Below are 22,368 nucleotides of genomic sequence, written 5' to 3'. Positions count from 1 at the left end.
GCGACTCATCTCCCCAATTCTAGTCTCGGCTTCTTCTAATCTAGCTCCCAAGTGTCCCATGAAAATGGCATTAAAATTACCTCTTGGTGTCTTCCTTTTTTGGTTCCTTCCTTCTTATCCCTCCAACACAATACCAAAAGACTAAACCCACCATTCATTCACCAGGCGCTGTTCTGGACACTGGAGATACAGCAGCAAGCAAAACATGGCCCCCAGGAAGCAGTCCACTATTTCCAGCCTCCAGCTGTAATTATGCCATCCCCGACCCAAAGTGTGATCCACATCCTCTTGCCCACCGCGCAAATTCTTTTTTTTTTTTTTTTTTTTTTTGAGACAGAGTCTCGCTCTGTCGCCCAGGCTGGAGTGCAGTGGCGTGATCTCAGCTCACTGCAACCTCCGCCTCCTGGGTTCAAGCAATTCTCCTGCCTCAGCCTCCCAAGTAGCTGGGACCACAGGCACACGCTGCCACACCCAGCTAATTTTTTTTTTTTTTTTTAATTTTAGTAGAGACAGGGTTTCACCGTGTTGCCTAGGCTGGTCGCGAACTTCTGAGTTCACGCAATCTACCCACCTTGGCCTCCCAAAGGGCTGGGATTACAGACATGAGCCACAGCGCCCAGCCGCAAATTCTTCATTAAATCCTCAACACCTAGGCTGGATGTCCCCCCTCCTCTGAGAACACTGACCTCATACTTCCCTGCCGCCAGCCCTTCCCACCCTCTTCTCTGCAGCCTCTGTACTTGGGAATGCTGTGATTCTTCTATCTGTCAAGTTGTATAGCAATGTATCTGATTATATCTCCCTCTGTCCTTCTATACTGAGTTCCTCCAGGGTTTCTATTGATCTCTGAATCCTCCATGCCTTAGCACAATGGCTAATTTTTTATAGGCAATCAATAAATGTTAAAGTAACTGAATCTCCATCTGCTGTAGATTGGATTACTGTTTCCAACTGCCCACTCCCTCCCTGTAACGAGGTTACAACCTCCCCCTCTGCCCCCTAGTCACAGGACGTGCCCTTGCATTAAGTGGGAGGTCACTTCTCCACCTCCCTGACCTTGGCACCCTCAGCCAATTAGATGGAGGCAAACATGGCATCTTCCCCACCTTGCACTCCAGCCCTTTCCCATGAGAACAGCATGTCTCAGACCCAGACAGGAGCTGCTCCTTTGGTCTGAGTCCTGAAGGAAGACACTTGGAACCAAGCACAGCCCTGCAGAGCCACAGTTCACCTGCAACCTTCCCATGATATCAGCAAGAAATTAAGGCTTGTTAGGAAAAGCCAATGAGACAGTGGTGTTGTTATCACAGCAAATCCATTCCAGATTTAAACACCTTGGTCTCTTTCTTCAAGATGCTATCAAATTTTGTCAAAATCTTCAAATGTGGTGCTAGAACTGCACCAAATACAATAGATATGGCCTGACCATGGAAGAAATCTCTTAGTAGAACATAAAACTTGTCTTGGGTTTCTGCATTCTTTCCCAGGTAGGGGTGAGAAACAGGTTGTCAGATGGAAGAGATATAGTCCACCTTAACCTTGTCTCAAACAATATTGAGGTCAACCCAAATTCCTAGGCCTTTATCCCAGAAGGTATTGTAGAGCCTCCTGTAACTAACCACAGCCATTTTACATGTATCACTGCTAAATCTTTTTTTTTTTTTTTTTTTTTTTTTTGACAGAGTCTTGCTCTGTCGCCCAGGCTGGAGTGCAGTGGCTTGATTTTAGCTCACTGCAAACCTCCACCTCCTGAGTTCAAGCTATTCTCCTTCCTCAGGAGAATCCCCCAAGTAGCCGAGATCACAGGCACGCGCCACTATGCCTGGCTAATTTTTGTATTTTTAGTAGAGACGGGGTTTCACCATGTTGGCCAGGCTGGTCTCGAACTCCTGACCTCAGGTTATCCTCCCGCCTCGGCCTCCCAAAGTGCTGGGATTACATGTGTGAGCCACCGCACCCGGCCTATCACTTCTAAATCTAACATACCAAGATCATTTAAACCCTCAACCATTCAACATTATTAGCTAGAATCTTTTTGTGTTTCAGATGTGAGAAACACACCTTTTTGTCGTCTGAGTCCCTGATGAAATTGCTTAACAGATGAGGATCAAGGCCAGAGTATTCTGACAAAATACTAAAGACAACTGTCCGAGTTAAAATAATGACAACGAAGTTGTACACTGTTTAATCAGTTAAAAGCCCTCACTCTCCACACACCACCATTAATATTCCCAACCAATTTCTCAATATTCTCCAAAAGTTACAAGTCTTCCCCAAATCCAACAACACTAAGTACACTAGCAGTAGTTCTCTAGACCAGCAACATCAGTGTCACCTGGAACTCTAGAAATGCAAATTCCCACCCTACTCCAGACCTACTGTCTCAAAACCCAGCCCTCCAATGACACCGATGCAGATGCGGTTTGAGAAGCAGAGCTCTGGTGCACTTGCCTGTTCTTGGAACAACCCTCTCAAAACTGAAGCTGGTATGCTTGCACTGATTTCTTCTTCTTGAACTTAAGCTTGCTTTTAGTTAGCTCTTCTTTGTTTTCCAAATATCCAGAAACTATTTAATCAACCTTTCTATCAACTTTGCCTAGAAGCAAAGTTAAGCTCACCAATCCACAGTGCACAGAAACTCTTTCCTCCCTTTTTGGAAAAGTAGGACCCTATTTGCCTTACTTTGTGACATTTTTTTCCCATTGTTAACAATTTCTTAAAACTTATCTGCAGTGTTTCCATGATCACATGTATTAGTTCTCTTAGTGTCTGGCACATCATAATTTTTAAAAGAAAAAAATCTCTTAGAAATTTCTCTCCTTATCTGGGTTTCATGCCAGCATGCCAACAGAGCAGGTGCTGGGAAGAAAGTTGGAGAAAACCAAATTGTTCAGTTGATATCCTCTTCCACTTATTGATCATTTCTCTTTCTCAGTGCTGTTTGAAACGTAAAACTCTTTTTCCTCTTTTGTTTTGTCTTTAGCATTTGTGTAAGGCTCAGCTTATTCCAAGCTTTGACACTGGTCAAAGTCTGTGCTTATCATGTGTCTGTCTCTGGCTCCCTCCTCCTGGGTGACCGGACAAGGTTGATATTTTTCCTTCCTTTGCTTTTCTGTACCACCTAAGTTGTATGGAACAATCACATGGCTGGTGCTCATGCTTATAATCCCAACACTTTGGGAGGCTGAGGTGGGAGGATCACTGGAGCCCAGAAGTTCAAGATCAGCCTGGGCAACATAGCAAGACCCTGTCTCTACAAAAAATAAATTAGCCAGGCATGGTAACACATGTCTGTGGTCCCAGCTACTCAAGGTGGGAGGATTGCTTGAGCCTAGGAACTCATGGCTGCAGTGTGCCGTGATCATGCTACTGCACTCCAGCCTGGGCAACAAAGCAAGACCCTGTCTCAACAAAATAGAACAATCACAGATCACTTTTTTCACATAAGGGCAGGAAATCTTTACATTTTTATTTATTTTTGTTTTAACGCAAGCTCTTTGGAGTGTTTCCTATACTGTCTCTCACACATGGGAATTATCTGTAAATCACGGTTTAAATTAAGGTTTTTTTTTTTAATTTTAGAACTGCATTTTTCTTTTCCCTCTCTGTTCCTCAGCCTATCACTATGCCTAGGCCTCCAGAGAGCAGGCCTCCAGTCTTTTTTCTGTTCACAGCTGTTATTTCCCAGCTGCCTACAGTCACTTCACAATGACTCACACTTCTTGAAGTATTGGCCCTAACACAGATGCCCAGACAGCAGCTGCAGTGGCAGCACACCCTCACCACAGCTGGCACCCACACTGAACTTAGTGTGGGAGACTCTCCCAGGAACAGGATCTGAAAAAGGGCAGCGAAGGCTTTTAAGCTGTAACTGTTCTGACCTGGGCACACCCCAGCAAGTTCACTGGCTTGCAACTTGATTCCAGTGGGATGACAGTTGCAGATGCGAGACCTGCCTGGTAAGGCAGCTGGCAAAGGCAGCTGGCCACACTGTACCACAGTCCCCAGCTTGGATTAGGATCAGGAGCTTGACAACTCCTGGTTGCAATACACAATCTAACAGCCATTGGGGGAAAAAAAGGCCTCCTTAATGTACTTAATTTCTTTGCCCAGTAATAAGCTATTACATAGGGTAAATCTGATTTCTGCTTTCATCTCTGCATTGGGTCAAGACAAAATAACTCTTTTTGTTTTTCTTCATAACTAGAATAAAAAAAAAAACAAGAATTGAGCAGGGTAATGGGAGGAAAGAACAAAGTAGAGGCATTTATGATGAAATAATAGTTTGTCTACTTGAATCCATTTCTAGTGTAAACCTCTGCTTACCCCATCTTCAACATTCTCCAGTAAAGCTAGAAATTTTTTTGTTCTTTTTCTCTTCTGATAACTTTCCCTCAACCCATCATATTACTGTCAGGCCTCTGAGCCCAAGCTAAGCCATCATATCCCCAGTGACCTGCACATATACATCCAGATGGTCTGAAGCAACTGAAGATCCACAAAAGAAGTGAAAATAGCCTTAACTGATGATATTCTACCACTGTGATTTGTTTCTGCCCTACCCTAACTGATCAATGTACTTTGTAATCTCCCCCACTCTTAAGAAGGTTCTTTATAATCTCCCCCACCCTTAAGAAGGTTCTCTGTAATTCTCCCCGCCCTTGAGAATGTACTTTGTGAGATCCACCCCCTGCCCCCAAACATTGCTCTTAACTCCACCGCCTATCCCAAAACCTGTAAGAACTAATGATAATCCCACCACCCTTTGCTGACTCTCTTTTCTGACTCAGCCCACCTGCACCCAGGTGAAACAAACAGCCTTGTTGCTCACACAAAGCCTGTTTGGTGGTCTCTTCACAAGCACACATGAGACAATTACTACTGCTACTTTTGAGCAAAAAAAAAAAAAAAAATTCAGAGGGAGAAAGGAAGATGCCTTTGCTTGTACCTCCTGAGAAAAAAAAAAAAAGAAAAGAAAATTTCTTTGGGAAATTTAGAATTGATCTCTCTCCTGGCAAAACAAATTTTTGTTACAGCTGTTTAAGAAGGAAACTGGCAGATAATCAGAACTGGACGGCAAAGTGCTTTGTGATCCTCCTGCAGATTCCAGGGTTTCAGTATCACCTCCAGCCATGCTGATTTAACCAGACAGACAGACAAGCACGATCACAAAAAAGCACACCTGCAGCTTCCTTTCCTGGTAAGCAAATGGTCCTCTACACAGTCCTCTGCACTCATCTCTGCCTCTCAGCTCCCTGTTCTATTCTTATTAAACCTGAGAAGGAACTATCAAAAGGGCAGGTAGAGTCCAACAATTCTAAGCACACAGAGCTCAGTATAAAATTCTACAAAAAATAGGAACTGCTGATGCTCGACACAGCTGAAACCCAGCTGCCACCTGGGCCGGGGCCGGCCAGTTGCTGGGCCTCCACCCTAGGTGCTGCTGCACACCCTTCAGAGCACAGTTACTTCAGTAAAGTATTCCACAAAGTGTACATTTCAGAAAGTCTCTTCTCTTCTCTACCACCTTCTATTTCTCTCAAAAAAAAAAAAAAGTGCGCATTAAGACAATAGTTCAATGCCACAGCGTGCCTACTATTAAAAAACACACAGTAGTCTGGAAAGTCATGCTAGAGTTTCCACAGCCAACTGCACCATGGCTCAACTTGTAACAGCAACCATTCCATTCCAAAATGCTTTAAGAGACTCTAGAAAAGAGAGAGAGAAGTCAAGTTACAATCCTGGGGGAGGAGAAAACACGCCCTTGCTTTCATGTACTTGAATTCTCCCCACCAAAAATACTGTTTAAGTATATATTGCACCATTAATAAATATTCCTGCCCCTAATTATCTAACGAACAGTAGATAACTCTGGAAACAGCTACTGATAATTCTTTTAGTTGGGAGGTTAGAGAAGAGGTTGGTCGGAAAAAATTACTAATATTTTAAAACAGAAATATGCTCTCAACAAAGCATATTCTTAACTAAGCATAAAAGGTTACTTGGGTAATCCAATCAAGTCAGCAATTACAAGGCTCCATTCCACGATGTGAAGCACCTTCTCTCCCTCTTTGAACTGGCTAATTCAAAGAGACCAACCTAAATGCCCCAGGAATTCATTCCCAAGGTGAGGGGAGGGGGAAAACAGGGAGGGATCTGTGCAGCTTCCCCTCCAAGAGGGGAAACAACCCCACCCCACCACCCCCGCCGCCCCCTGCACTGTGCTAGGGAGATTCTAAACAGAACGCCTTTTCGTCAAACCACTAGAAACCGTTTTTAGTATTTCACAAAATCCAAAAGAATTCTTCTATAAAACTGCCTACATCAAATAGATGGTGCTGGAAGAAAATCCAAATATAAAGAACAGCTATTCACAGGGCTAAAATCAGGCAGGGGAGATCTGCGGTGGGAAGTAGGCAGGTGTCAGAAGGGACCCATTGCATGTCCCTTCTCTGAGACTACAGCTCCACATATTTTCTGAGTCCCCATGTAAACTGGAGAACATACCTAGCCTTCCATGTCAACAGAACTTTCTCTCTACTAGCCATGTATCTTATTCTAAAAACAAAAACACCAGTTTGGAGGCTAATCCTGTGTTCAGCCAGAACATCTCCAATCTACAGGAAGAAGTCTTCTCAGGGTTCTCCACATAACAGTCGGAATTTTCTCCCCCGCATGGCACTGAAGGGAGCATATTACTGGGATCTGCTAAGGGGAAGTCCAGTTATGTATCTCCCTGTCAGTACTCAGCACATAAAAATAAAAGATCTACTGCAGAAGAGAGATAACCCCTTTTCTTTTATGTTTATTTTTGTAGAGACAGACTCTCGTTATGTTGCCCAGGCTGGTCTTGAACTCCTGGCATCAAGCAAACCTTCTACCTTGGCCTCCCAAGTGTTGGGATTAACAGCGTGAAACACCACACCCATCCTGCTCCTTTTCAATTGAGGAAACAGAATAGCCTGTGCCTCCCTTCACACCTTGAATTAAACAGCGTTGTGTCCTGTGTCGGCCACCTGGCAGGCAGGCTGGTCTGTAAGTCATGTCACCTTCTCACCACTTCACACACTAGTACCCAAATTCTGTGGTGGAGTAAAAAGACTTCCAGAAAAGTGGAGTAGACACCCAAGACACCAGTCCCCGAGAAGGAACCTCAAACATGGATAAGCATCCTGGCCATGGAGAAGGACCCCCTGGGCAGTCAAGCCAAGAGTTAGCAGCCAGACATGCAGTCCACAGCCTCCACAGCCCAGCAGGGAGCTACGACTTCACCATGCTCAACAAGACGGACATCCAAAATGTCACCCTCACTTTCAAAGTGCCTTTAGTTGTCTTACCGTCAAGCACACATGGTTAAAAAGCAGGAACTTTATAAAATGTGGAAAGAAACCATGTGAGAAACCCAATCAGCTCACACTTTCAAGTCAGTTGGGTTCTCAAAGTTCATCTGTACATTTGCTTGGAACTTAAAATGCATCTCTGCAGCGAGTCTGCTACAAGCCTACGCTATAAGGGACTGACATACCAAGCTGAAAGGTCAGGAAAGCAAGCACGGCGTATGTCTGATTCTTCACAGGTGCAGCTCTGTCAGGCAAGGCAGGCCTTATCCCTTCCCAGGCTCCACCAGTTCTCAGGCTAAACCCCTTCTCAGAATAGCTTGGGAATCTCTTACCCTCACAAACATGGTCTGGTTAAACTAAATAAAAATTGAGCATATTTTCAGTGATTTTAAAGGAAGAAACATGTAAGGGTATTTTATCTGCAAATTTACTTAACTGGTCACTTTCCGGTTTTTTGTTTTGTTTTTAGACAAAAACTACTGTGCATTTTGTAAAATGCAGGGAGAGCCCCACCAAGAGCCGTTAGCAAAACTTACAGCCTTAGGAGTTTGAATTACACAATGACATCTAGAGAACCATATGGTAAACGATTTCTACCACCGGGAACTTGGCAATGCCCTAATCACACACAGCTGTTGGTCCCAGCAGTCAAAACATAGGAACTGGACCAGCCAGACACATAAATGACCCCAAGTAGTGACCAAATCATGGGGCTCCACGGTCGTAACAAAAGGACCTGAGAGGATTAGCACAGGCTGCAGTTCCGAATCTCCGCCATGCAAAAGGACACGTGTTGGTCACTTCCGAGGAACACAACCTGTATCTATATCATGTCCACCAAGGACCTTGCTGGCTTTTAAGCCACTTCCATGTCTCTGGCAAAATGCATCAGTCCTCTGAGAGGATCACAATCATATCTGTCCCCATACTCGCTGCAGAGAATGGAGGGCCAGCTCTGCCCACAGTCAGGGCCCTAGGCTCCAGGGGGTAGCTCTCATGCAGCAGACGGGACCTCCACTGGCTTCCTGGTCACGCTCCTTGATCATGTGGCTTTGCTCTCAGCCTCCACGGGCCCCAGGAAGCCCAGCTACTACCCTCCCTGCTGCCTCCATCCATGCCCACTCCACATGGATGAGGGTGTTTCTCCTCCAGCACTGCTCAGAGAACAGAGTCTGGTCTCACTGTGCCTCCCCTTCCCTCGGCCCTGGAAACAAGCACATCACCAGAGGGAGAAGTCCTGCCTATACTGCGCCAGCACTCCTCTGGGATTCCTCACTCAAGGTTAGCAACTGGCAATTTAAGGTCCTCTCTTTAATCCACCTAAGGATCAAAATGAGAAACTGGAAGGACAGCAGAGGGAAAGGACACACATGCATGCAGGCAGGAGGGACGCAGCAGCCCACACACAGCTGGGGCCATTTCTGATAGAGCTCCATAATTCTGGAATCTCCTGGGATGGTTCAGACGTAACTCAAGCACTGTCAGCATTGCTGCTCCTGGCCCAAGTTCTCAGTCTTTGGTCCCAGGGACAGGGTTCATGTGGTGCCCTACATACAAGGCTGACCTGACCCTAGAAGAAGTGTTATTCTCTCCCACCACCAATGTTGTGTCTCTCCCCTACCTCCTAGAATTCCTCCTCCCCAATCCAGGGCCAAAGAGGGAAATGGTATCCCCATCAATGACTAATTCTGCCCTCCAAAGTAACTGAATACCTCTAAGGTAGGGTCTGCCACAAGCTACCTCCCAGAGATAAGGGGGGAAGGAAGCAAGAGCTAGCTCCTTAGGATCCCAAAGGTACAATATTTGCTGCTGAATAAATATAAAGGTTAGGGAACTTGGTGGAAGGATTTCAGGCACTGTGCTAAATATAATGACGTGGGGTAAGTAGGTTTGAAGGGAGGAACCCCTAGAGACACCACTGCTGCCTGCACAGGGCCGGCTACCAGAACAACTTCGACACTTTCATTTTGTTTCCACTTTTCTTCTGAATACAAAGGTTTCCTACTAGCTCCAAGTTTGTTTTATGCATGTGTTTTGCACAAAAGTCCATGCAGCAGTGGCAGAGGGACCCCAGCCCTGGGAAGAACAGGGCTATGTGGTAAAGTGTGGGGTCCAAGGGGCACCTGGAGCTGCCACGTGAGCAGTGCTAAGAACCTGCTTCCTCTGAGCCAGCCCCCAGAATTGTAACAGGCAGAAAAATTGATCTGACTCCAGTACTTTGAATTTTCCTTACCCAACTGGAGATGGGATTATAACCCTTTGTAATTGGAATCCTAGAAACCCAGAGCTTAGAGGAATCCTGCAAGCCAGACAAGGCTGCCTGAACAGTCTGGGCCTCCAGATCCTGCCTTGGGAGCCTCACGGGGAGAGCACGAAGAGGACTACAGGGGCACTGGGACACAGCACCCAGCAACTCTAGCACCTCCAGCGACTGCTCCCACGCTGCAGGGTAGGAGTGCCTGGACCAGCAGGAATCCTCTTTTCTCATGGGAAGCATCCCTGAGGCCTAGGTGAAACTGTCTGGACCTCCTCACCAGCCCCTGGGGCAAGGCTGGAGCGCTCTCTCCCCACCATGGCCTTGCCAGATGCCGAGAACCCACAACAGAGAAATGGTTCATTTCAGAGTCAGTGGGAACATCGGGGCACCCTGGCCCATTAACGGTACCAGAGAGGCGGCATAACATTCAATTACGGAGGGCCAAGAAGGAGGGATCATTCTTCAATCTGCAGAGACTCAGGCTGGCTGCCCCCCACCCCACCTTCTTGCGGCACCTGCCTCTTACAACTCAGCTGTGGGGTGGGGAGCAGAGCACAGATGGGGAGGTGAAACTCCAGTCGGCCTGTCTGATGAGTGCTTTGGGAAGGTGTGAGAATAAAATGACCTGTTGAGAGAAAGCTTTTAAAATAATTATAGCTTTCCATACTCCAGGCTCTCTCAACTAGTTTCTACACTGTGATCCCCCGATCCTACCACCATGAGTATAAAGAACTGAACCCAATTTTCACAAACGATCTTCATTGCTTCACACACTACATATCAAGCACCTGCTATGTGCAAAACGCCATGCTGGGGACGAGAGGATGAAAGAGCCAGTCAGGATCCCAGCCCTCTGGAGCCCACCATTCACAGAGGCAAACAGAGGGAGCCACCACAGCATAACACAGTAACATGCACACTGAGACAGACCCAAAGCCTCTCTCAGGGGCCCTATGCACCCCACAACACCCGCACACTGGGCCAGCTAGGGGTGCTGTAAAACCTCCGCAAAGGGTGAGTGCTGCCCCCATCCCCAGGAGCCACTGGAGAGGCCCAGCCCTAAACCCAGCCTCAGAGATGCACCCAGGACAGCTGAAGGTGAGGGTTTGTCCTTTCAACTGAAAAAAGACAGTGCACAGGACCTAAAAGTAACACACAACCAGGTGCTGACAGCATCTCTCTCTTACCAAACTTTAGTCGGACTGCTCTGAAGGCTCTTCCAAAATGGACCTCCACCTTTGGCCCTCCATATCCTTCTTTGCATCTCCTGACTTTGGCAAAAGCCCTGCTAAGTCAGTTTAGCTGAATTGCCCCCCTCCTCAACATCTGATCACCCTCAATATCTGATGTGTTCCTCGTCCTCTGCTGTCCCCCACAACCCCCCAGGTGACATCTGATTCTCTTGACTTATCCTCAGCAAGAATCCTCGTTGGGTCAGTTGAGCTAGAATCCCCCTGACCCCTGAGGTTTCCTCTAGTAATTTCCATACAACAACCTTCGCACTGCTCCTTGGCTCTGAATTCCCAGTGGCCCATGCTGCACTTGGCGTTGAGCCTGGTTTTATACTGGAATCTCTCCTCCCCTACTGCGATAGTTTTTCTGAGTAAAATCTGTTTTCACCACCTTAACTACTATCCAGCTCTGGTTTTTTTCTCTAACGATGCAACAACACATAGCTTTTCCTGAGGAAGCCAGTACTGTTACCCATCACTTTCTGGTAAAAACTTCTTAACTGTTAGTACCCCAGGTAGTGAGACCGCAGGGAGAAGACTGAGGGAGTCACCTGTCTGAGTCACCTTTAAGGGGCACACTACATAGGAAAGTGAGGAGGATAAACTAGAACTATTACTTTATTAAAGCAAACAAGGCTGCTTCATAATACTTCTAGCTTTCTTCTTCAACTCCAAATTTTTAATTGCTATTGTGGGGCGAGGGAGGGTGGGAAGAACATGTGGAGAATGGATGTGAAGTTTCCAAAGAGAAGCCCTCAGTGAGTTTTACAATACTCCCATTTAATTTTCCAAGGCACAGACTCACAGTATTCAGAAGGAGAGGGCCCGTGATGAAACATTTTCTCCTCTGCTTTCAGCCACTGGGGTCACCTAAACAGGAGAATATGGTGTGGTCACCAAGGCCCTTCAAAACAGAGGTTAAGTAAGGAATGAAAAACATGCCCTTAAAACAAAACAAAGAAAAATCTTGAACTAAAAGGCACAAGATGTCAGAGATACTTTAAATATTAACAAGTGTCTATGCGACAGCATACCAAAAGACCAGCCTGGCTGAGAACCAACTCAGTGTGAAAGCCATCAAGTGCCACCCTGCACCCCTGACCGGTCCAAACAATGCCTTGAAGCCGGCCGTGTGACCTATACACTTCAACTTCAGATAGGATCTTAAGCCAATCAACCTAACCCCCCTTGTCCCCATCATGAGTCTTTTAAACAAATGTGAGTTTCTCAATTCTGCCATCAAATGAACGCTTTTATTAAACAATTTAAATCACAATTACTAGGCTTTTCACAGCATGAAATTCTTTTAAAGAAAAATGCACATGTTAATTGAATCAAGGCAGTTTGGGCAGTTCTTGTATTTCAGCATTTTCACCATTAACCTATCCGTATAAGTTATCTCTACCAGGCTTCTCAAAGTGCAGGCAATTAACTAAAGCTTTAAATTAGGAGTAGAGAAATCAGAAAACAGCCAGATGGTCTCTATGAGGAAGACTTGGGCACTACCACAGCCACAAGGCCCTTTCTAGCCACAGCTCCACACCTCTTGGAGAAGGCTGTTTCCCAGCAGTAGTTACAGGAGGGGAAACATGAGTTGCACGGAGCACTGGAGAGTGAAGAACGGGTCCACTGAACCAAACACTGGCAAAGAAAGGCTCAACTCACTCCTGCTGTCCAGTCACATCCCTGTCTCTGGACAAACTGCATTCTTTTTTGCTGTTGTTTCATGTCTTTTTTTTAATACAGATTAAAAGCCTAGATTTGTAAAACTTTTTTGTTTTTTTAGAGACAGGGTCTCGCTATGTTGCCAGGCTGATCTCGAACTCCTGGCTCCAAGCAATCCTCTGGAGTGGCTAGAACTACAGGTGCGTGCCACCGTGCCCACACACTGCTTTCCTTAACAGTCCACACACAGCCATCTGCCCTTTCCCTCCTGATGATACTCATCCAATGATGCCTTCGCCATGCACTAAAAGCCTGGAGAAAATGGCCTGGAAATCTACTGAATGCAAACAAGCTCTAAAGCCACAGCTCACCTAGTGAGCTGCCTCTTCACAGAGAATGGCTGGAAGCCAGAGAAGGGAAAAGATGTAAGGAAAAACACAAGGGAGGCAAAACGAGCTGCAGGAGGCCTTCCGGTCAACACCAGCCTTCACACAAAGTCTCCAGGAACAACGTGTGAGGAAGGCAGGTGTCCCTACAACAGGGTGGAAGGGAAAGTGGAAGGTGAATTTAAAAAGGAAACGCAGGGGTACTAAACGCCACCAATTTGCATTGGTTCACAGACATGCCTTCCCAAATAGTAACAAGGCCACAATTTCTGAGTCAATAAAAAACACAGGACACCACTCAGGACAATGACAACAAAAAGCCCAGGACAGCAAGGTTTGAGAAAACACTGTTATTTGATTGCCTCATCTTTCCTCAAGTCAATTCAATTCATCATATACTCACAGGAGCATCTCTTTACTAGATCTGCGTAAAAGAAAAAATTACTCTGACACTTATTAAAATGGTGAGGAAGACTTTCCCAGGACTACCAGATGCTAAGACTATCCTAATAGGGGAAGGAAATGGAGCTCAACTCAGAAAACACAGGGCAGCTGGGGACTTAGCACCAATGCGCAGAGGGGAGCGGGGTCAGTGGATGGAAAATCACCCACAGGAGACAGCAAGGGGAGGGGGATTCTTGCTGAACGTAGGCCAGGAGAGGAGAGCTCCAGGGTGGGAAGTTGTAGCTAAACTGACTTAGCAGAGCTATGCAGGCTGAATACAGGACCCAAGAAAAAGGCCTGTCGCTATGTCAAAAAGAGGACTCGAAGGAGCCTGAGTAGCATCTGGTCAAGGAGATGGTCATTGTCATCTGGGCTAGGCTCTGTAATGGCCACAACTAAAGTCCTCCTGGCCGCTCCATCTCAAACCTTCCCACCAGTCCTGTCACCTGGTCATGTCACTTCTCCACTCCCAACTCTGCGGTGACTGTACAGCTCTGAGGACTGGCCTGGCATTCAAGGCCCAGCTCCCCAGCTGACCCTCTCCTCTGCTTTCAACCAGTGGGGTCACCTAAACACATCCTGCAGTTCACTTCCCCACCACTAGAATGTTCTCAGTGCCATCTGGCCATCTGTCAAAATCTTTACTCCCTTCAAGATCTGGTTCTAATTCCAATGCCTCTGAAGCTTTCTCAGATACCCCAGCAGGACTGGACCTCCTCATCCTCAATGAGTCCACGGGACATTCTCTCTGTACCAGTAACTAGATTATTTTTTTAATAGCATTTAGTCGTATTTGAACTATGAGCTCCTGAAGGACAGGAAGCCTGGCCTGGGTCACTCTATATCCTTCACAACACCCAGAACAGTGCCTTCCTCTGGTCTTTATGTTCTCAACTTCATGGAGGACATTCTTTCCTCCTTTGCCATAAAAATAAAAATTTATTTCAAATGAGTTAATAAAACTCCACAGACTTAAAACTAATAGTTTTTTATCTATCAGGAATATTAAGTATGAAATGGATGAGTCCCACTATACGCAGCAGGAAAAAAATATAAAAAGAGTTCCTATCCTGAAAAATCTTGTAGTTACATATCTTCTAAATTTTCTGCAATAAACATATATTCCTTTTACAAACATATGTTCCTTTTATAATGACATAAAATGTCATTCTGAAAACATTTTAATGGAACAAATAATAAATATTACAGGAATTTAGAGATGGCTGCAATTCCTGTGACTAGGAACAGGCAATGAGACAGTCATGGGAGAAGTGAGGCCAGCACTAGCCAGGCCATGAAGGGTGGCAGATAAAAACAGAAGGAAGAGGGAAGAAGAGAAGGAACGGTAGCAGAGCGGGGAGTAGAAGGGGGACAACAGGAAGAGGGAGGAGGGGCAGGGAGAAGAATCACAAAGTGACAGTTATGGTTACCACTGACTGAGAACCTGCTTGATCCCAGGCTCCTCCCAAGCACGAGCTTGTCTATCCTTGCCGCCATCTAGTAAGGCAGGTACTATCATTCTCATGTTAAAGATGAGAAAACTAAAAACTAGGGTAATGTTAAATATGGTGAACCCCAAGTTTCTCTTCAAAGAATCAGTATGTCAGTAGGTTCAGCTCTCTTATTCTTTGATTCTCCATTTTAAAGTTTAACTTCCTGGTTCTCGTCGCCCACTTGCTTCTAGGTTCAGTAAACAACTTTCCCGCCAGTCCTAATCAGTAGTTCACATCTGTTCCCCTGGTCATCTGCTCTGTTCTGACTCATTCCAGTCATCTGCTTTGACGTGAGTCACCCTTGGTCACCTGCTCTGACCTAAGTCACCTTTAGTTACCTGTTCCTAACTGTCCTTCGCGCCAAACTACTCACCCCACCACTCTGCCTCATACCCCTGACCTCTTTAAAATAGCCAATCAGAATTGGCTTAAACTGTGCGGTCCAACCCTAGCCAATAGGGGAACAACATAGCAGTAGGGGCTACCTGCATCAGGAATAAGAACCCCTGCCCCTCCCCGTCCAGGTGTGCTCTCGCCATTGTTCCATCCGCAATGAGCACCCTTTCTGCAGAAAGTAAAAATTGCCTTGCTGAGAGAATTAAATTTATGTTTGAGTGCTATTTCTTTGCGGCACTGGGGAACAAGCATTTCTAACAGTAACTTGCCCAAAGTCACACATCTCATCCATCTAGTAAGTGGTAGAGTCTGTGCTCTTTCCGCTTTAAGAATATTTCAACTGGGTTCCGTGTTCCCAGAGGGATTCCTGGACACTTGGCCTCAGGCCCCAACTCAGCAGGGCCCTGGGTTCCCACTCATCTTCAACCTCAGCAATTCCACTTTAATTCATGTTATGTATCTTGAGTATTTACATGTCATTAAAAATAATAATACAGGAGTTCCATGACTTCCCAAACTAAACAACAGTTTGAAAACCACCGCCCTATGCCATATTGCCAACTACAAAGGCATCTTTGGCGGCAAGTGTGCTGAGCTGGGGATTACTGAGGGAAGAAGAGGTCTGCCCTGCACATAGGCTGGGAAGCAGAGGGAAATGAGACTGCAACTCTAAGGCCCAGAAAGTTCCAAGGCACTGAAGTAAGGGAGAGGTAAGGGAGCCCTTTTATCAGGTGACAACTGTCAATCATTGGTTCACACCAAAACCAAATCTGTAGGCACATCCTCAAAGCAGCCAGTATTTAAATAAAAACTTAAGAAAATCTGTTGTTTTCTTTATGGCTAGCTTTGATATAAAAAATTTCAAATACCAAAATAAACACAACAGATATGCAGCTCTATTTTGAAACCACCTGAATGTGTGCCAATCTTGCAAAAGAACATGGGTTTCCTCAGCATCCTGATCCTGGGATGGAAATACCGTCTGCTGGCACACCAGGCATCCTGGGCAACTATTTTGGGGTGTTTTGCCATCCTAGGTTTGCTTCCTACTAATTAATCATTGCAAGGCATTTAGGCAAGGTCAAAACTAATTGACAAGAATTTATCTATACAAGTGCATGGGATAAAGCAAGATCAAATTATGCTACTGTGCTGATTTAATTTGTATGTTATATTTTGTACAAACATAATCTGATAGTTCTCACATTTTGAAAGTATAATCCTTAAAAGCAAGCCAATGAATGCTTGGTAGGAGATTTTCCTCATTTTCCATTTACTAAACACTGAGCTGATTTATGACTAAGTGATACTCTGTTTAGCAGAGATCAGTCTTCAGATACATAGGAAATAATTCACTTTGTTCATTTTGTTCTATGCTCATGACCAATATCAGACGATGCCTTTATGAGAGAAGGCAACAATAACACATTCTTATTGCATACCCAAGTTTTCTTCCAAGCATGAAGAATTGAACTCGGCGTTTCAGTTTTATGGAAGTCAACATAAAAGGGTTTTTGAGTTCCCACTACTTTAAGAGTCACAATTCTCAGCCAGGTGTGGTGGCTCATGCTTGTAATCCCAGCACTTTGGGAGGCCAAGGTGGGCAGATCATGAGGTCAGGAGTTCAAGACCAGCCTTGCCAACACAGTAAAACCCGTCTCTACTAAAAATACAAAAATTAGCTGGGCATGGTGGCAAGCGCCTGTAATCCCAGCGACTTGGGAGGCTGAGGCAGAAGAACTGCTTGAACCCGGGAGGCAGAGGTTGCAGCGAGCCGAGATCATACCACTGCACTCACTCCAGCCTGGCAACAGAGCTAGACTCCGCCTCAAAAAAAAAAAAAAAAAAAAAAAAACAGCACAGTTTTCTATTTCTTAGTTTGTTCATAAGTAAAATCAGGGAGTTGAAAGAGTTCCCTTTAGCTCAGCAAACACTTACTAAGCACCATATATGTACACCAGGGGCTGTGGTAATGCCAGGATTCAAAGGTGAAACGAACAGTGCCTGACCTTGAGAAGTCTGTAAAATGTAGTAGACTATAGTAGTAGTAGCAGTAGTAGTAGCAGCAGCAATAAAATATATATAAACAGACAACTTCTAATATAATCTGATATAGATGAGGGTTCTAAGGAAACACAGAAGAAGAGCCTGTCGTAGGCAGAATAACGTCCCCAAAGATGTCCACGTCCTAATCCCTGGAACCTGCAATCTTACATGGCAAAGGGGAATTAAGGTTGCAGATGGAATTAAAGTTGTTAATCCACTGACTTTAAAACAGATGTTCCTGGTATTATCTGGGTGAGCCTAAAGTAATCTCCTTAAAAGTGGAAGAAGAAGGCAGAAGAGACAGGGATGTGCTGACAGAAGTACACTCCAGACATGCTAGGCCACTGACTTTGGAAACAGGAGGGGGCCGTGAGCCAAGGAACGTAGGCAACCTCTAGACACTGGAAAAGGCAAGGAAACAGATTCTCCCTGAGAGCCTCCAGAGGACCTCAGCACTGCCAGCCTTTGATTTTAGCCTAGTGATACCCAGGTCAGACTTCTAAACTAGAGAAGTATAAGATAACGCATTTGTATTGTTTTAAGCCAGAAAGTGCATAGCAATTTGTTGTGGCAGCAGCAGAAAATGAACACAGAGCCTTTCTGTTGGAAAATGCAATTATTTATATGTCAAAAGAGAAAATGCAATTATTTATACGTCAAAAGAGAATACTCATTCCATCAGCCACACCCAACAAGGAGAGGAAGCTCATTAAACCTAAAGCTGGCTGCAAAAATGCAAATGTCGAGTGGTATATAGCCATCATGTGACACTAAGTTTCCAGCGCCTGCTCCCAGAACATCTTTCACAGACTCACCAGTCAACAGAGCTGTGATGTGAGAGACAAACTACTTGCCAATACAAGGCCATTAACTATTCATACAGAAACTGCAGTGCCACCTAGTACTTCTGTGCCACATATATAAGTGTTCATCTGGGCCTTCTGAGATGTCTGCTCTCAGACAATCTATTTTGTTTCAGCCTTTGTCAACCGACACTCTACAAATACAGCCTACCTATATACTCTACAAATACACTCTCCAAATACAAATGGAGCACAACATTTAAATGTGATACCAGGAAAAGCTGCAGAAGACAGCCCGCGCCTGGCCTGGGGCCAGAGCATCTCCTTCTCTAGAATTGCTCTCCAGGAGTCAAATATAGCCCCACAGTTACCTGTCAGGCCACACTCTGAAATGCTAAAGGAACATGAAAACACACAAAGGGGCTGCTTCCTCCTGGACACTGGCCCAGCATTTGTTCACTTACTTGAGATGACTCAACTAAGTCATCTCAAGTAAGTGAACGTGCACAAAGGCAGAAGAACTAAGGCCAGAGGGGAAGGGCCACACCTAATTTGGCTATTTTCAGGAAAGCTGTGCTTCAGTATGGAATCCTACAGCTGCGTTCAGAATCCACCAATGATCTGTGACTTTAAATATTCTTACGTGGATCTTGGCAGTGAGTTCACTCAGGAAGAAAATGCTTAATTCTACATGCTATACATTAATTACTAAATGTATTTACACAAAACCCAAACATTTATCTTGCTTTATAAAATACACTTAGAAAACTCCCACAGTAAGTTTTTAAATAATAAGCAAACTGTATGTGCATGAGCACTTTTCAGAATACATGCACACCTGCACTCCCCTCCTCCCTTTTGTGGATTCCTTTCCTTTCTTTACCCACCTCTTCTTGGCATTATCCCCTGGCATCCTCCCTTGTATATCTGATCAATCGACAGTTTGGAAGCCATTCTTCCCACCATCCTTCTCCCACATCTGCCCCACACAGAACACAGAGCAGGCAGTCTCATGGCGGCCCAGAGCTCACTGCTGTCCAGCTGTGGAGCAGCCTCCTCTGCATTTCTATCCAGAAGCGGCAGAACCCTGAAGCCTCAGAATCACCAGGCATTCTTATGGGAGCTCCTGCAACCCCTCAGAAAGCTAGATGGGGAAGGAACTCAGCATCCTGAGGAGGAAAAGGACTATCTTACTGGCAGTAACTTTTTTAAAGCAATCAATCATAAGTTTTGGTGTTTTCCTTTGTTCATAAGTTAATCAAAGAGGAGTGGGAGACTTTTTCCTGTGTATTTTTTAAGTCAGTCTCATTTCTCTCCCATAAAAGTTCAGAATAGATTTACCTCTAGAATAAAAGGACAGTGGAATTCCTCTCAGTAGGGTAGTATGTTGGCAGCTCAGGGGGAGCATAAAATGGTACTAGCTATGTTTTGGCCCAACAGCAGGAAATCACTGAAGGGCCCGCTGGTGTTCACTGAAGAATGTGAACGTGCACAAAGGCAGCACTGCATTTGGGCCACTGCCAGCTTTTGACTCCCAATGCTTTCAGAGAATTGCACCATCCCGCACCCCTCCATAAAAACCAAACAACAAACAAAAAAACAGGTTTTACTAAAGACCTTCATTATTAAAAATCAATGAAGGAATCATGACATATCCAAAGAATGCACTTTCCACACAGAATCAATCCTACAAAACTAACAATATACTGTAAATGCCTCATTTGAAGATTAGTTTCCAGAAAACCTCCAAGTTTCCTTCAACTCTGTCAATATTGGAAGGCCTTACATTGCAAGATGAGCTCACACAAGTCAGCACCATGTGGACTCCGAGTCCATTTAAGTCATCAGTTTAGGGAAACCTGCATTCTCATATTGTAAAAGCCAATAATCAAGTATAGTATTTTTATAATGGAAACTGACATAATGGGATACTGCTTATATACAATAAACTTTAAAGCTCCAAACAACGAATACTCCCTTAGACTCAGTCACTACCAAAGAACAATCAAGTCTAACTTTGGATATCAGAGGCCCCTTCCTCACCTGTCATCTTCTAAGAACCAGGATGCATAGCTCTCTTAAGAGAGACCTGCAGGATGACAAAAGCTGCCATGCTTTACCGGGAAATCCCTTTCCACTCTGGACCTGCCTTCTCTCTAGCACCAAGGTTAAAGGGAGCTAAGGACAAAAAAGGTTCCACAGACTCTGACACGACACAAAGATTTTAAAAAGATAAATTCACAGAATGTAATGTATGACTTCTCAACAAGCCGGCCCCAAGTTAAGCATCCCCAGGTCACTAGCTCTCTTCTACAGAAACGTGACACAAATTTTTGGCTAAATCTAACGGAATTACATATCCAGAGGTCCAAAAGCGCACCCTATTCCTATCCCTCTGTTTCCCATTTCAATCAGATGGCTGGGAAAAAAAAACAAAAAACAAAACAGAAAGACAAAGGAGCAAGACACTTAAAACATGAGAAGCATGAGGACAGATATGTAGTGACATTCAGAGCTCACACATGCTTATGGTAAATTCTGTTTTTGTGCTCAATGAAATCCCTAAGATGATGCTGACCTTTTCTCTTTCAAGAGGCTGAGCAAAAGGCCAGTATCACTCCTCACCAAAATAACTAAATATCTCATTCATGGAAGAGGAGATCACAAAGTTCTCATTTATGGAAGGCACCCCAAGACTGGATGGTTCTGATGACGCACACTGCAAAGTGCAACTGGGTTTTAAAACTTTCTTATCTATTATTAGGAAGATCACAGTGAAACTCAATTTCACGTGTTTTAAAGAAATATCAGGTATTGGTAAGAATATGGGGCAACTGGTATATTCTCACCTTTGCTGCTGGGAGTGTACAGTGGCATAACCACTTTGGAAAACTGTGGACAAAGTATTCCATGTGTTAATTAAAATTTGCAGGTACCAAATGATACTATGCCTCAAGTTTAGCTTTTAATTTTAAACACAAATAAAAACTAAAGTGGTCACACAGGGATCACAATCATTGAACTAACTTCATTTACCTGAATCACCCATTCAGTACAGGAGTACCACAGAAGTCGGAAATACAAATGATGTACAAACAATCCTTTATTGCTGGCAAACGGGGAGGGAGACCACTCGCATATCCCTGCTCTGGGCTAATCACCTTCTGCAAATTAGGGCTAAAAAGGATAAACAATAAGAGTATGATAATTTGAATTCACATATTGCTATACTTGAGATTTAATAGTATCAAATTACAATAATGAAAGATACAAGTAACCAGATTATAAGCCACTATCGATTCTCAATCCGCTGATAGCTGTTATGTACCTGGATCTCTGCTACTATCTTTCTGCCACACTCACTATAAAATACAGATAAGCTCAATCCATATGGTGGGAACAAAGGCTGTAGATTTGACACTGTGCATTAATCTGAGTTCCTAGAGATGACGGCCTTTAGCTGAAGTGGTGCCCAAAAGGAACGCATCAGTCACCTGAGCACTGGCAGGAACTTCCTGAGGCAAACGTGGGTGTGGACCTATGGCAGAAATTAGATAACCCCACCAAGGCATCAATTGAGGAGCCAACAGAATTCTCAGAGGGCAGGCCTGCTGCCTCAGAAGCCCACGGAAGCACTTTTTGAGGAAAGCTCTTCCCACAAACCTAAACTGAAAGGGTCCCAGGGGCACCTTGTCCCTGGGGCAGAAGGACAGGCAAACTATGTGCCCAGGACTGGCCTGGAGTCATCTCCACACAAGTGTGTAGACCCAGATGGACTCACCCTATGTGAGTCCTGATGTGTACCCACCCCGCCGCCCCTCCACTGCAGGGCCACTCGAAAGCCAAGTAGCTGTGAAAGGAAAACAAAAACTTGGGACTCCAATTTACTATGTCAAAAGGAGAAATATTAAGCTGAAAGCTGAGTCATGCAAGATGCTGCCTTTCCTTTTGCTCCTATATAGATAGCTACCGATAAAACGTTAAGTATCTCCACAGGTAGCTACTCTACGTTCACCTTATCTAGGTAAAGTGTTGATTTACTGAGTTCCAGAGGAATACGTAACTGACTATTTCCCTACCTGCTCCTTTTCTCTTGCAACATGTGGATTCAGTAATACCCTACCCTCTTTCCCCTTGAAATACTGATGCCCTCAAAATCATCTTTGGAGAAAAGCACAGACTATAAACTGCTTGTGTGATCTCATATTTTTTTAATCCCCGTCATTGTCCTTAATCTTAGCAAAATAAACTTCTAAACTGATTGCGACCTGTCTCAAATACTTTTGGGTTTACATAGCTATTCTGC

General features: G+C 44.7%; 1 protein-coding gene across 10 annotated transcripts in view; it reads right to left on the bottom strand.

The window, feature by feature from the left end:
* Window positions 1-22,368, bottom strand: part of CCNY (cyclin Y) — a 305,685-nt gene that overhangs the window by 149,124 nt on the left and 134,193 nt on the right. For 4 of the 10 annotated variants that reach the window (XM_054435230.2, XM_054435231.2, XM_054435229.2 and 1 more), the window contains one exon: window positions 11,635-11,699. The exons of 4 other annotated variants lie outside the window; for them this stretch is intronic. In XM_054435230.2, the coding sequence (XP_054291205.1) occupies window positions 11,635-11,668 (34 nt within the window). In that variant the 5' untranslated portion in view covers window positions 11,669-11,699. Of the gene's footprint in view, window positions 1-11,634; window positions 11,700-15,155; window positions 15,189-21,098; window positions 21,235-22,368 lie in introns of those variants that run through there. 2 more of the 10 variants (XM_063669783.1, XM_054435233.1) reach the window with 2 other exon arrangements.

Source organism: Pongo pygmaeus, chromosome 8 (assembly GCF_028885625.2).
Source record: "Pongo pygmaeus isolate AG05252 chromosome 8, NHGRI_mPonPyg2-v2.0_pri, whole genome shotgun sequence".
NCBI lineage: Eukaryota > Metazoa > Chordata > Mammalia > Primates > Hominidae > Pongo > Pongo pygmaeus.
Note: the sequence above shows the minus strand (reverse complement) of the source record. Positions and strands in the feature narration are given on the sequence as shown.